This window comes from Pongo abelii, chromosome Y (assembly GCF_028885655.2).
Source record: "Pongo abelii isolate AG06213 chromosome Y, NHGRI_mPonAbe1-v2.0_pri, whole genome shotgun sequence".
Lineage (NCBI taxonomy): Eukaryota > Metazoa > Chordata > Mammalia > Primates > Hominidae > Pongo > Pongo abelii.
The window spans coordinates 38,903,527-38,920,099 of NC_072009.2; the positions used below are offsets into that span (position 1 = coordinate 38,903,527).

At 35.0% G+C, this 16,573-nt stretch overlaps 1 protein-coding gene across 1 annotated transcript in view; it reads right to left on the bottom strand.

The window, feature by feature from the left end:
* Nucleotides 1-285: 285 nt before the first annotated feature.
* The window catches only part of LOC129053238 (glutamate dehydrogenase 1, mitochondrial-like), a 40,196-nt gene continuing 23,908 nt past the window's right edge, over nt 286-16,573 (bottom strand). Inside the window, 1 exon segment of the mRNA XM_054545361.1 lies at nt 286-1,939. Coding sequence (XP_054401336.1) covers nt 286-1,939 — 1,654 coding nt within the window.

The following is a 16,573-nucleotide window of genomic DNA, read 5'->3' on the forward strand; positions in this document are numbered from 1 at the left end:
GGAGCAAGACTGCACAGCCAGATGGAGGAGGCTTTTTATTTGAAGGCAAAATACCAAAATGGCTCTCTGGTGTAGGTGACTTCTACTTTCACACTCAGCTTGTACATGATCCTCTAACCTTAACTTATTTCTCCTTAACGGGCTGATTTGGATTGATTGTTGAGAATGGTATCCATTATTAATGAGTCAGGAGAGAAAGGGATTTCTGTAGTTGCATGTAAACTTGTGATAGGTCTGCAGAAGTTACACGTGAAGAGGATAGTGAGGAAGTCAGCCATGATCCATCTATATGAAGGTCACACCAACTTCACTGTACACTTTGAAGACTTGCTCAATGGTACTGACATAAGCAGCTGTTCTCAGGTCCAATCCAAGGTTATACTTCCTGGCTGTGCACATGATTTGCCTCGCAAAACGCTCCATTGTGTACACCAAGCCAGAGTGCTTGATGTCTTTCTCAGATGCACGCGGTGTCCTGTCTTGGAACTCTGCCGTGGGTACAATGGGAATAGTTCCACCATGCTTTCCAAATTGTCTTTCTAAACTCTCTTGAACAGACTTAAGCAAGTGGTAGTTAGAATCCCTTTCATATTTGAAGGTCAAACGGCTACAGCTGACATGATTTAGATTCTTCAGCCACTCAAAGTAAGATACTGTCACTCCTCCAGCATTCAAGTAGAGATCTGGAATAACAATTATGTTTCCCTCCAGGAAGATCTTGTCAGCTTCTGGAGTTGTTGGCCCCTTGGCACCTTCAGCAATGATCTTGCCTTTGACTCTGGGTTCATTGGATTTAGTCAACTGCTTCTCACTGGCAGCTGGGATCAGTATGTCACAGTTGGCTGCCAAGATGCTTCCTTCATAGGGCTTTGCCTGGGGGAAGCCCAGAATGGACCCACGTTGCAATTTGAAGTCTTCCACTTCCTTTGGGTAAATACCACCTGGATTCCATATACTCCCTTCAGACTCACCAACAGCAATACATTTAGCACCAAACCGATGTAAATATCTCATAGAGTGTAGGACCAGATTACCAAATCCCTGAACGACAAATGTTTTATCTCCAAACCCTGGTGTCATTCCTAAAATGCTCATGTAAGAAGCTTCATTGATGATGTTTTCAATCCCATGGAAGACACCATGGCCAGTAGCAGAGATGCGTCCATGGATTACCCCTTGGCTGATGAGTTTACCAGTAACATGAGCTTGTGTATTAATGTCATAGTGTTCTATGGTACTGGCATAGGCATCAGTGATCCAGGACATCTCCCTCTCACCTGTGCTCAGGTCTGGAGCAGGCACATCAATGCCACGACCAATAAAGTCCTTCTTTGCCAGCTCCATGGTGAAGCTCCCTGTGATCTTTTCCAATTCATTACTAGTATAGTTCTTGGGATTGATCTTAACACCAACTTTAGCACCCCCAAATGACACATCAACCACCGCACACTTGTGTGTCATCAGAGAAGCCAAAGCTTTTACTTCATCTACACTCACATCAGTGCTGTAATGGACACTTCCCTTGCAGGGCATGCGGTGCTGGCTGTGCTGGGCCGGGTAACCTTAGATGACCTCCCAGGAGCCGTGTCTTGCCCGATGCGGAAGGAGAGACTCAGCACATGGTTGCAGGGCTTGATTATCCACAGGATGCCGCACAGCCTGTTCTCCTTCTGCTTCTCGCTCTCCCAGGTCCTCAGGTCCTCCACCAGCTTGTCCTCCACGATGCTGGCGCCGCAATTGAAGAAGCACTCCAGCATCTTGAAGAAGTTGTGGTCGTCCTAGAGGTCGGCCACCGCCTCGCTTTAGTGGCTCCAGGCGGCCAATGCGAGCCCCGACTGCGGGGTGGGGGTGGACTGTCCCCAGGTCTGGCCCAGCAACGCAGCAGAGTGGGCAGCCGCTGAGTCCAGGGCAGCGGGCCCGGCCCGGGACAGCAGCAGGGCTTCACCCCAGGTTTTGCGGTTTTTTGTTCTTGTTTAATTCAGATATTTTTCTACTAATATTATGTAACAAAAATGTTCACATCAGTAAATTCTTTGTGAAGATAAAACCCGTCTCCTACCAGATGCATATGGTTCCTGAATTTTGACCGTTTTTTTAAATTAAAAAAAGTGCAAAATTAAAATATATATTTTTTTTAATTTTTTACTTTTCTGGAGAATTTTCATGTTGCTCTATCTGAAGGGAGTATACGCTTCTTTTGTGATGGGAGGGGTTGAATGATTACTGACAGTAGCAAAAGATGGGACATGAGTGTGGAGAAAAGAGATCGTTAATGGGAGAATAAGAAGACAAAATGACATTAAATGTAGGAAAATCTAAGTCAAATTCTGGCTGAGCATTTTGGGTTGCTAAGATGGGTGACTGTGTAGGGAGGAAGAATGCCTTGTGTTTTCAGGGGGAGATGGCTCAGCTAAAGCTGTCTTCTGACTCCAAACAACAAGCCTACCTATAGTCATAAAAAGGCAAGAAAATAAGCATTTTTACATGAAAAAGATAAACGTAAAGTAGGCTGTATCCACTTAGCTACGTAAAAGAATCAGGTATCTGTCTGATCTCCTTAGGGGCAGCCTGTGATACGCATGTTCTTGTAGCTTCAGTCTCCCAGGTTGCTGGTTCTCCAGGAAAAGGCCAGCATGCTCAGATAATTATTCAATTTCTTTAATTATTTTAATAATTTTTATAGACAGAATCCTGCTATATTGTTCAGGCCAGCCTCAATTTATTGGCCTGAAGTGATCCACCCACCATGGACTTATAGATTGCTAAGGTTACTGGTGTGAGCTACCATATCTTCCTGATTTGTAAAAACTTTCGTAGAGATTGTGTTTCGCTATTTTGCCAAACCAGGTTCAAAATTCTTAGCCTCAAGCGATCTTTATGCCTTGGCCTTCCAAATTATTGGAATTATTAATATGAGCAAGAAAACTTCAGCTAAAATATGTTATTATCTTTTTAATTATTACTTAATATTTTATTTAGTAAAGGTAAAGCTTCATACTTAATGATACACTGGAAAAAGGTGCAATACAAAGTTATTGGAGTAAGAACCAATTTTGAAATAATAAACACACACTTAGATTAGACAATTTTAAGTTTATGAAGAATTCTCTCACAATTACTGCAAAAATGTTTAATGTATTTAAAATTTGAAATAATATTTTTATGGTTAGGAAAATGTAAAGCAGTATAATAGACAACCAAACCAATTACAATTCCCTATAAATAAAATCCAAAGACATATACCAGTCACTGGGAGGAACACAAATTAGTTTTTTAAAATGTAAAATACAGTGATAATGAGGAATATAGCAGCAATCTGTGTACTAATCATAGTAATTTATTTTGATTCAGGCAGAAAAATAATTCTGCTCTTTGAATAAAAAGTACCTATACAGTCAAAAACAGTTGTATTTTCAAGCTCTTTCTTAACATAATTCTTGTTAGTTAACACTAGATTTTACTGATGATCTTACCACTTCACTAACCCACATTTTAAACTAATGCTTGAGTAAAAAATAATAACTGGTATAATAAATAAATGCTTTTCATATATCCATGCATTAATGTCCACTATTCTGAGGTACAGATATCTTAAATTTTTTAATTTAAAATAACTAAACCAGAAACGCAACACAGTCACATAAATTAAGGCTAATGATTCTAAGAAAAAAGCTAAAAGAAGACTGAAGAAAAGTATTAAAAACATGTTGATGCCTTGTAAAGAATCGTAGAAGCCAAGCACACATTATTTTTATTACTAAGAAGCTAATCTAAAAGCTTAGCATGAGCAGGGTTTAAATAAACACCATTACAAGTAAGCAGTTCTTTCACAAACTGCAAATACTCAACTTTATTGCTTTCACTTAGGAATAAATGTCTTTTTTTTTTTTTTTTTTTTTTTTTTTTTTTTTTTACCATACACTTTTCTCAAAGGCAGGTGACATGATGATATGATATGGTCTTGCAAAAATTAGCCATAATATATGTCTTATCATCTCATCTTCTTCATCAATCATGTCCATTTGTTTATTATTTCAAAACTATGTAAGCATTTTATCACCTCTTCTGCTGTCTATATGACATGCACTTCAGCGTGTGATCAAATACATTCATGTACTCTCCATCAAAACACTAATTTTTAAAATTTCTTTTTTTTATCATTACACTTAAAGTTCTAGATTACATGTGCACAATGTGCAGGTTTGTTACATGTGTATATATGTGCCATGTTGGTGTGCTGCACCCATTAACTCCTCATTTATATTAGGTATATCTCTTAATGTTATCCCTCCCTACTCCCCACTCCCCCCATCCCATGACAGGCCTCATTTTGTGATGTTCCCCATCCTGTGTCCAAGTGTTCTCATTGTTCAATTCCCACCTATGAGTGAGAACATGTGGTGTTTGATTTTCTGTCCTTGGCTATAGTTTGCTCATAATGATGGTTTCCAGCTTCATCCCTGTCCCTACAAAGGACATGAACTCATCATTTTTTATGGCTGCATAAGTATTCCATGGTATATATGTGCCACATGTTCTTAATCCAGTCTATCATTGATGGACATTTGGGTTGGTTCCAAGACTTCACTACTGTGAATAGTGCCACAATAAACATACGTGTGCATATGTCTTTATAGCAGCATGATTTATAATCCTTTGTGTATATACCCAGTAATGGGATGGCTGGGTCAAATGATATTTCCAGTTCTAGACCCTTGAGGAGTCACCACACTGTCTTCCACAATGGTTGAACTAGTTTACAGTCCCACCAACAGTGTAATAGTTTTTCTATTTCTCCACATCCACTCCAACAACTGTTGTTCCCTGACTTTTAATAATCACCATTCTAACTGGTGTGAGATGGTCTGTCATTGTGGTTTTGATTTGCATTTGTCTAATGGCCAGTGATAATGAGCATTTTTCCATGTGTCTTTTTGCTGCATAAATGTTTTCTTTTGAGAAGCATCTGTTTATATCCTTTGCCCACTTTTCGATGGGGTTGTTTGATTTTTTCTTGTAAATTTGTTTAATTTCTTTGTATATTCTGTATATTAGCCCTTTGTCAGATGAGGAGATTGCAAAAATTTTCTTCCATTCTATAGGTTGCCTGTTCACTCTGATGGTAATTTCTTTGTCTGTGCAGAAGCTCCTTAGTTTAATCAGAACCCATTTGTCAATTTTGGCATTTATTTCCACTGCTTTTGGTGTTTTAGACATGAAGTCCTTGTCCATGCTTATGTCTTGTATTGCCTAGGTTTTCTTCTAGGGTTTTTATGGTTTTAGGTCTAACATTTAAGTATTTTCAGAGAATACTTTAAACACCTCTACACCAAAGAACTAGAAAATCTAGAAGAAATGGATAAATTCCTGGACACATACACACTCCCAAAACTAAAGCAGGAAGAAGTTGAATTCCTGAATAGACCAATAAAAGGCTCTGAAATTGAAGTACCAGTTAATAGCCTATCAACCAAAAAAAGTCCAGGACCAGATGGATTCTTAGCCGAATTCTACCAGAGGCACAAAGAAGAGTTGGTACCATTCCTTCTGAAACTATTCCAATCAATAGAAAAAGAGAGAATCCTCCCCAACTCATTTTATGAAGCCAGCATCATCCTGATACCAAATCCTAGCAGAGACATATGTACAAAAAAGAGAATTTCAGACCAATATCCCTGATGAATAGCGATGCAAAAATCCTGAATAAAATACTGGCAAACTGAATCCAGCAGCGTATCAAAAACCTACCCATCATGATCAAGTGGGCTTCATCCCTGGGATGCAAAGCTGGTTCAATATGCACAAATCAATAAATGCAAACCATCATATAAACAGAACCAAAGACAAAAACCACATGATTATCTCAATAGATGCAGAAAAGGCCTTCGATAAAATTTCTCTATCATCATCCATTTTAAATCCTGTTAAATCTTCATCATCAAATTTATACCAGGAATCTCAGTTATCATCCTACCATTTTTTGAATAATATAAGAACAATAATGCCTACTGCTTGCTTGACCACAGTATACAGGCACACTTAAAAGTCTGCATTTTGTGATCTTTGTAGTTTTATTTTCAGGTTACTCTTTCTGTTAAATCAACTGATTTTCTGATTTGACAGTATTCTCTTCCAGCTTTGCAATGTCTGCTTCTGTGTAAGGTCCCATATCCAACTCCCAAGGAAATTCAAAATAATCACTGAATGTAAATGCACCTTTTTATTCATACTCAAATCATTTCTGTTGGCCAAAAAAAAAGAAAAAAAATTATTTAAATAGCAAGTGCTTAATTATGTTAACATACCATAAACAGAGAACATGTAAAATGTTCACATTCCCTGAGCAAACATTAAAACAATTTAATAATAATTTTAAGGTTTATAACCTTTTAAATTTATTTATAAAAAGATAAATAATAATTAACCTCATTAGGGTGATTATGCCATCACAAACTTAAGCAATATTTTCTTACCAAAGCTTAAAATATTTACATATAGCAATCCTTTGATTTATAGAGGATTGGCTCCAGGAGCCTCTTAAATACTATAATTTGTGTCTGCTCAAGCTCTGATTTACAATGATGGAGTATGTAAATATAATTCATACCTCTCCTCCTGTGTAGTTTACTTTTCCCCTACATAAATATTTAATAAAATGTAAATGCTCTGTAAGCAGATAATATACTCCAACGGCTTTAAATTTGTTATATTTTACGGTCGTATTGATTTGTTTTTGTTTTCAAACATCTTAATACACATTTGCAGAAATCTATTTGCAGAATCTGTGTATGTTAAAGTCTCTTATTTGTTGCAAATCAGAAAACATTACTGACACAGACACTGATGGCTATGTGCTCTGAGATAAATAACTTATGAGGAATAAGATAGTTTGTTCCCCTAGAATTCAGTGTCCTCTTGTGAGTATAATGTATTTTTACAGATTTCATGATATAATTTATGTGATGTATTTGGAATTATTACCACACAACAAATATGGCTGTTAAACTAGTTGTGGAAGGAATGAGAACATACACAGGAGCTCCAAAGGTCATAATTTCCTTGTAGCTACAGAGAAAAATAATGTTATTTTACACATATCTATCATGTTTCTATATGTTTTTCTCTACACCTGAGGTTATTGATACAAAAATAAACAATATCCAGTATATGCCCTGATGAAGTTCATCGCGTAGAAAAATTAGCTAGGCAGACATGCACGCCACAGTGAAGTGCTAAGAAAACATAAAGCATAAGCAACCAAGAGCAAAGATGGAGACTTTATTAGAATTTTATATTCTGTGTGCCTCATTCACTTTTTGTCAGTATAATTAACCATCACTATCTGTTTTAAATTCAAAACCCTATGGGTAAAACCAACTACAATACCAGGACTTGAATTTTACTTTTTTGTTGTTGCTGTTTGTTAGTGGCTGTTAATCAAGTGTTAGTGAACATCCCATATGGAGATTCTAATAAAAGAAACACTGCCAAGGTTGCAATGACTGCATGGTGTGATGTATCAGATCTAGAAAGGCAGAGGAAAGTTTGTGTTTTAATCTCCATTGATGATAAGTGCTGAGATGCTATTTGAAAACCAAACTATTTCTGATCACTGAGGAAGATAAACAGAAATTTAAGAATTATTTACTACAGTTAAAGTATTCTAATTTCTTTATTTAGTTTCTGTCAATATCTATGCAAAAAAGTAACGGAATGATAAATTACTTGACTACAAATGTTTCCAAAATTAAAGTTTTCTGGGTTCACTTACTTAATAGCTATATCTTAAATATGCAAACTGCCACTAAAACCTAACTTTTTTTCTGCTTTATTTTCAATCAGATACTTTTTATTTTCAACCAGATGCTTTTATACTCTTAGCAGCCTGATTTTAATAGTTATATCATGTTGCCAACAGGTCCATGTAGCATTATCTCAAAAACAATTTTTTTCCTTTGCAGAAAAAACCTTAATTTGAGAAAAATATTCAGAGAATCCAAAAAATAAGCACAGCTTATATGACACAGACAGAACAACAGTAAAAAAAAAAAACAAAAAAAAATGCCTACTTTAAAAAAAAATGTGAATATAATTATTAAAAATAAAAGGCCTGTCATGGTGGCTCATGCCTGTAATCCCAGTGCTTTGGGAGGCTGAGACAGGTGGATCAAGAAGTCAGGAGACCACCCTGGCTCACAGTGAAACCCCATCCCTACTAAAAATTGAAAAACAATATAGCCAGGTTTGATAGTGGGCGCCTGTAGTCCCAGCTACTTGGGAAGCTTAGGCAGGAGAATGGCATGAAGCCAGGAGGCAGAGCTTGCAGTGAGCTGAGATTGCATCACTGCACTCCAGCCTGGGTGTCAGAATGAGACTTCGTCTTAAAAAAAAAAAAATCTCATTATTCGAAAGCTGAATTTCATTTACCAGGTCATACAAATGTGATTACATCTACCATGGTTTGAAAACAAACAAACAAAAAGTGATAATTATTATTCACTAAAATTTCAAGTTACTAGATAGTGAGCACAATAAATATGCCAGTCATAGTATCATACATATTCTAGCCGTATCATCAAAATGCAGTCCTGATAAAAGTCTCATTAAAGTACACTAATCTCAGGAAGAACAACAGTATCTACTATCAGAATATTAAAAAAAATAATTAAAACTTACCTTACAATTTTGTTTCTCATCTTTGAACAATCATCATCTTTATCACTGTTTTTTCAATTGCAGAAAAACTGTTTCTGATGACTAGGATCAAGTATAGTTGCTGGATCACAGAATTTATGTGAAAAGTAGCAGCAGCTTCTCTGAGTCCCAGCAATCTTTTTGGTGGGCAGGGTCCAACAGGGGGCTGATAGTCCTACTCACTGAGTGCTTCACAAGCTGTGAAAAATGAATGCTTTTGCAACAAAAATAATGATTTTTTCCATTGTTCTCTTAATTGGACTGTGAAATTTATTCTATAAGGTTAACATAGCCATTTTGAAAGAGTACTTTAAACTTTTACATCAGCAATGTGAGCCACTATAAAGACTATTAAATACAGAATTTTTAAGTCCACACTTTTTAATGGCATTGCTTTTGTAACAATTTTCTTAGAAAGAGTCATACACAATGATGTAATATTAAATTCTCATGTGTTAAAAAGAGACTTAGCATTAATCGTTATGACTTTATATATTAAAAAACTTTTGCACTTAAAATAAATCTATCCAATACACTTTCATCAGAACATTATATAAGTAGAACATTAGGTTTTTCTCAGTTTTAATTGAGCACTTCATTTAAATTATTGTTCCAACTCATAAAAACTATAACATTCACATAATTATCACTTTCTTCCTCAGCTAATAGTGATAATTGCTTTATATATGTTCACAGTTTTATTGTGAGAAGAAGACAATTAGATGGTATCTTTAAAATACCTATGAAAATTGTAAATGCTACTTTTTGTAAAACTGAATACAACTTACACATCACTCCATCTTAGAAGTGGACTGCATAAATTAGAGCACATTGAACTGCAAGTTATGTAGCTACGAAAGAGAATTAAACAGATCTTCATGTATTGACAGGTGTGTGACTAAGTGCAAAACAAAGTTAACCATATTGCATATTGCATATGCTCATTTCTGTAAAAAAAAAAAAAAGGTAAGTGTTTGGAGATGTGCATATACCTAAAAGAAAATCTCTGGACCAGAAATATATTATTGGTGACAAGTTCATAGTTTTTACCGCATGTCCTCTTATATATTTGAAAATATATACTAATCACAAGAAAACAATGGCTAAATAGTTTAACAAAAATAATGTTTGGTTAAACATATATTTACTATTCCAATACAATAGTTAAAGAAAATAACAAAAAAAGTGTTTTCAAAAAAAATTTTTCTATCTACATAGATCCTACAGAACACATAAAGATCTGAACTTTCAAGAAGTCAGTTTAGCTACAAACTCCTACAATGTACTAAAAAATATACCCATACAGAAAAAAACATAAACAAATATAATTTCATATTTCCAATTAAGTATCTGTACAGAATGCTGTTGTTAATTATATTCTTAACCCTCAGGTTTCTCTTGAAATCAACTAAACTTCCTCTTATTACTTGTTAACTTACTTACTCTGAGTTTCAGTTTTGTGTAAGATTTCAACATTGCCACCCATTTTGCTTAACTAATATGGACATTTAAAAGTAACAAAATGCACTCAAATGTTCTGTTCTCACATTATGATTTTTTAAAAAATACCTCTCAGAATATAATTAAAATACATTAAGCAACATTAACATTTGGGTTATGAAAATCTTTTTCATGAATATATTTTTAATATAAAATTTTGTAGCATTAAATTAGGTTTCTTGTTACCCTAAAGGATTAATGTTTTTTTTTTCGCATACGAGTAAATAAAACCCACTGTGGTAAAGTACCAAAACCAACTATAGGAGAGAAGTTAAGAAATACATGCTTATTAAAAAATTAATGTTCTCTTACTTAAATGGTTTTAATTATATACCTGGTGACTACAAAATGGTAAACTAGTTGACCCAAAACAAAGGAAACCATGAGTTAATTTTTCTAAATGAAACAACAGAATTTTAAACAAAAGTATGATTAATGAACAAAACTGCTTTATAATTTAAAATACAGTTTTTACTTTGTCTATGTAATATGTTTCAGTCAAATAGTCTAGCATCACTGTGAGATTTTTTACACAGCCAATAGCTGGTGCTGCAGGTAGCTCAAAACCAGGGTTGATGGTAATGGGTGACTTACAGACTGGAACAGCCTTCTCTGTTAACAGTTCTTTGCTTGTCATATACTGCAGTTGAACTTTAGGTGCAGGGAAAATGAAAAAAAATAATTTCTAGTATGTTAGAAAAAATAATCACATGTTATTGGTAGAAAATATAGGTTACAAAAACTTTCTTTTCAAAGAAAATACCTTTAAGTTTATTTCACGTAATTGAACATCTCAATGTATCTTGAAGAAATTTTGAATTTTCTTACAAAAGAAAATCCTGAGGAAAATAACCTGAGTACAATCAAGTAATGTAATTAATTATCCAAATTTGTTTTTTAAAGAAATTTCTACAACCTCATAACTTTACACACAGCAAAAAAAATAAAAAACACGCTAAATATACTTACTATTTTAATTACATATTAATAAAAATAAATTCATTTTCACTTACAAGAAAATACATTAAAATTATACCATTTTCTTTAATAATGAGACATATAAAGAAACACATCAAAAATATAACATGGAAAATAAGGTTTTGCAAGACAGATTTTTTTTGAATTAGAAATTCAGTCAGGGGCCAGGCATGGCGATTCACACATGTAATTCCTATACTTTTGGAGGCCAAGGGAGGCAGAGTACTTGAGTTCTGGAGCTTGAGACAAGCATGGCCAATATGGTAAAAATCAATCAGGTGTGGTGGTGTGCATCTATATTCTCAGCTATTCAAGAAGCTGAGGAAGAATAAACACATGAAGCTGGGAGGCAGGGGGTTGCAGTGTGCTAAGATTGCAGCACTGCACTCCAGCCAAAGAGACAGCGTGAGATTTCATTCTAAAAAGAAAAGAAAAGAAATTCAATCAATTAAAAATTGATATATGCTACTCATTTGCATTTCAATGAAGTTCGTGACAACGCTGATTTGTAATTACAAAATGTTTTAAATAAAGTGTGGCACACATTTCAAAGCTACTATAACCTCACATCCAGAAAAAAAAATTATTTTCATTTAATTAATTTAGTATTGTTTTATATTAAGTTCCATGGTACATGCAGGACACCCTGGTATTTTTCACAAATTACAGAATGTTAGAATAGCAGCAAGTTAGAGAAAATTTCAGGATGTTGGAATAGCCAAAAATTAGAGAAAAATGAGATCTCATATAAAATTTCTGCACATGTTTTTTAAGACAGAGGTTTGCTCTTGTCATACAGGCTGGAGTGCAATGGTGTGATCTCAGCTCACTGCAACCTCCACCTCCCAGATTTAAGCAATTTTCCTGCCTCAGCCTCCCAAGTAGATGGGATTACATCTGTCCACCACCATGCCCAGCTGATTTTTCTATGTGTGTATGTGTGTAATTTTAGTGAAGATGAGGTTTCACCCTATTGACCAGGCTGGTCTACAACTCCTAAACTCAGATGATCCTCCTGCCTCAGTCTTCAAAGGTACTTGGATTACAGGTGTGAGCCACCCCTCCTGGCCTCTGCAAAATTTTAAAATGTGGTTTTTAATTTCTTCTTCAGAACTCTCTAGAATAGTAAATGTCAACAATTTAGATTCCATGAGACACAAACTTATTAGGGTATTTCAACCACAGAAAATGGATGTTACTATTGCATTTAGCAGAAAATGCCAGAAATGCTGCTCATCATATTATAATACTGAGCAAAAGTGACTCTCAATAAGAAATTATATAAGTACAAAACATCAAAGTCCAGGAATTAGAAATGCTCTTTCATAAGTAAGCTTCATAACCTACTAGGAGAATGCTAATCTGATCTCCAATGCCATGCTGGGCACCGTGGTGGGTGCTTGTAATTTCAGCCCCACAGGAGGCAGAGGCAGGAGGTACAGTGAGCTGAGAAAATGCCATTGCAGTCCAGCTTGGATGACAAAACTGAAACTCTGTCTTAAAAAAAAATACAGTGTACATAAGATGGATCAGGTGATTCAATGCAAATAATAATCTTTCAAATTTGATTTTGTAAGAATTTTCAAATATAATCATTTGCAAAAGAGGTTAAAAGATACCAAAATGTAGGACACTGAATAGTCATTATTTCAAGAACCAAAAGAAGTAAGTCATTTAAAAATAACCAGCTATTGCTTTTATTGCTATGGGATTTTAGGGGCATCAATTTGCCAGATGAAAACCTCTGTGGCCTGTGGTGCCTTTCCCTGAGCTTTAATCAGGCCTGCTAAGTTGTTCTACACACACTATCTGACATGCTGCACTCATCTGGCATTAACAGCTAGGATTTATCACCTGCCAAGGAGAAACATGGATGAGTGGTGAGGGGTGTATGAGCAAGTGTGTGCTCCAGCTGCTAAACAAGGTCAGTCATGCCAGCTATATCAGGCCAGGAAGTTTTAGTTGCCAACAGAACTGTAGATAATTGAAAAGCTGCAGCTGGACCAGTCCTACTGCAAGCAGCTTCCACAGCTGCTACTGGGGAAGGTAGTGAAACTCAGAAACTTGGAGATGCTGGAAAACCCAAAGCCGCAAAGGGTGTGACAGCCCTCCCTGGCTTTGAGAGCTCCTAGGTCTGTGCACACTGAAGGGCCACAGCTCTTGTTTTATTTTTGTCTTACCACAATGTGATAAGCCAGGGGAATCTTTTATCCCTGTTTGAGTTCCAGGTCATTCATCCCTGCCATTCAGATAATCTCAAATTATGTTTCTGCATCCAGGAAGAATGAGATTCATGCTGCCATCAGCCTTTTCACCTGTTTCTGCAGAGATAATCCCCATGCTGGTTACGGCAACAGTGATGGCCTCTCCTAGAAGATGCTTGAGCTTTCATTCTACTCAACAGCTAGAATTCTCTAACCCTGGCTATAATCCTTGAAATCTCAGTTTCCATTTGGCTTGGTTATTGTAAAATCTTAGCAACTTTTATGTCATAAGAAACATTTAATATTTGTCTTATGACAATCATTATGCCCAGTCTGTATGCATAATGAAGTGCACTAATGCACTTATATACATCTGTATTCTGTATGACTTCCAGTTGTATTCAAGATTAGTTCTATCCCAAAAGCCATGGACTGTTCTCCATGGCATCCCCAAAAAAAAAGTGTGCCTAGGGTTTTATTATGCTATATTAGTGTTTTACAGAAATATTTTAAAGTAATGGAAAAGAAAGGGGGAGAAAAAATGAAATAGTTTACTTTCTTTTTTTTTTTTTTTTTTCAGAGATGGAGTCTTGCTCTGTCACCCAGGCTGGAGTGCAGAGGCACCACCTCGGCTTACTGCAAACTCCACCTCCTGGGTCCACGCCATTCTCCTGCCTCAGTCTCCTGAGTACCTGGGACTACAGGCACCTGTCACCATGTACAGCTGATTTTTTTTTTTTTTAATTATTAGTAGAGACAAAGTTTCACCATGTTAGCCAGGATGATCTTGATGTCCTGACCTTGTGATCGGCCCACTTTGGCCTCCCAAAATACTGGGATTATAGCCACTGCACCTAGCCTATACTTTACTTTCTAATCATTGATTAACTGAACTGACTTCACTTTATTAACACTTACCCTAACTTGAATCAACTGAACTTTACAGGAGCTTCTTAAAATCCTTCAGATTTACAGAAACCAAAGATTGAGTTAAGTAACCTTGAAAATATAAAATCAATGTTTTCTAAAAGTGTGCTTCTTCTTTTTTTTTTCACAATTTTCTGGAGACATAGTTGAATACCGTTAATTGCTCAAAGGTGCCTGAGACTAGATTTTAAGGTATTCAACTGCATTTCTAGCCTCTTGGCACTAGATGCTAGTAACAATCTTACCACTTCCACTTCCAGTCATGAACTTGGCTTAAAGTGAAACTAAAGTAAAATCTACTGACCTATGGAAACCCTAGACAATCACAATGACTGTGAGTTACCCATATAACTCATTGTCTACAATCATTTTCCTTCGACATTCTGCTCCATCCATAGTGACCTGGTTGTTTTTCAAACAATTTATTCAGGCTTCTGTCAGAGATCATCACACTTGTAGATCTTGCTGCATGCCTACATAATTATTCCGTTATTGTTTTATTTAGATATGTACTTGAAAGTCGCTTTGGAAACAAATAATTGTATACATGTTTTACATAAAACCAAGATGTAATTCATAATAGAGAATATTGCCCTTGCCTTTTATATGAAATTGATAACATCAATTAATTAAAAGCAAACAAAAAACTTCATACCGTAACCACTAAAACAAAAACCTAACAATTAGAAACACAAATTAAAAGTGTAAAATTCAATTTAAATATTTTAAACAATATTTTCATAGGACAAATCATAGATCTCCTAAATAAAAATAACCTCTGAGATTATAAAATAATCAGTGTTTCTCAAATAAAAATAAAGGCAAAACTGCAGGGTTGGCAGCTTCAAACCATTCAAGGAAACATCAAACTAATCAAAAACTGTCTGTACACTATAAATAAGTAGTTTGTATCAACCAAGCAAACCATCAAAAGAGACAATTTTAAAGTAGTAAATATTTTTTTGGATTGCCATACTGCCTCCCAGGCACAGAGGAAGGCTTCAAAATTGAAATTTTCATTTTCCGTTTCAGGCCTTCGTTCCTAATTCAGGGAGGAGTGAAGAAGCACTTGTTTGCTAATTTATTGTTTTTGTTGTAGTCTCTCTAGAAGGTAAGTAAAGAATTGATGAAACATATTTATTTCTGTTTTGCCAAACTCAGAAGTCACTCTTGGTTGAAAAATGCCTGGAATTGGTCACAAACAAAATTTTTAGTTGTTGAAAGCAAGAATACAGTTATTTCATACAATAGACAATACAACAGATTTGTTAATACAGATACAGTTTTTTTAAATAATAGTTTTTATATTGCTCTTATTGATAATGTTAATGTGTTAATGGAATGCATTCTAAAATATCAATAACTAAAAAAAAACACTTTGGAGAAATGAAGAAAATCTATATCTTGTAAAAATGATACTCAAACAAAAAATGTCTAGATATAGAAAAGCTAAAATAATGTGTGATGAAACTTTCCCTTAAAAAAAAAATGCTATTGCAATCCTGGCAAATTTAGCTATTGCTATTACAGACCTCATAGGCAGCTATCACATAAAAAGTTACAAATTTACTTTAATGGACACTCAGGGTGTACAGATACAATCTGAGACAAGTTATATTGAGAAAGAAAAGTATAAGAGCAGAATATACTTATATTGTTGAAATTAAAATTTTGATTATTCAAACAATTTAATGTTATTCAAAGTCTATATTATGTTAAGAATATAATTAAAGTCCAAATATAATTAATTATCACATGAAAATACAGAAAAAATTTTTAAAACTTTAACTTTTTTTAATGGACAAAGGAGTAATTGAGGATCAAATAAGAAAAAGAACATATAAAAAAGGTAAGTAAATGTCACAGTAAGTAATTTTTTTAGTTGTAATAACAGTAAATGTGAGCTCTTGCATAAAAACAAACAGACTGGCACAAATGCATCTTTGGAAGGAAAATTCACAAATGTGATGTCTATGCATGTCTTACTTTATGTTCAAAGAAACAGAGATTGAAACTAAAATAATACAGGTTCTTAGGAAAGCATGACAACTTATTTTCAAACTTAGAAAAAAATTCTGGGCCAGGTTCAGTGGCTCTCAGGAAAAAAAAAATTCTGGAGATGAAAATAAAACAACTGACATAAAAATTCACAGCTGGGCGTGGTGGCTCACACCTGTAATCCCAGCACATTGGGAGACAGAGTTGGGTGAATCAAGAGGTCAGGAGATTGAAACCATCCGGACTAACATGGTGAAACTCCATCTCTACTA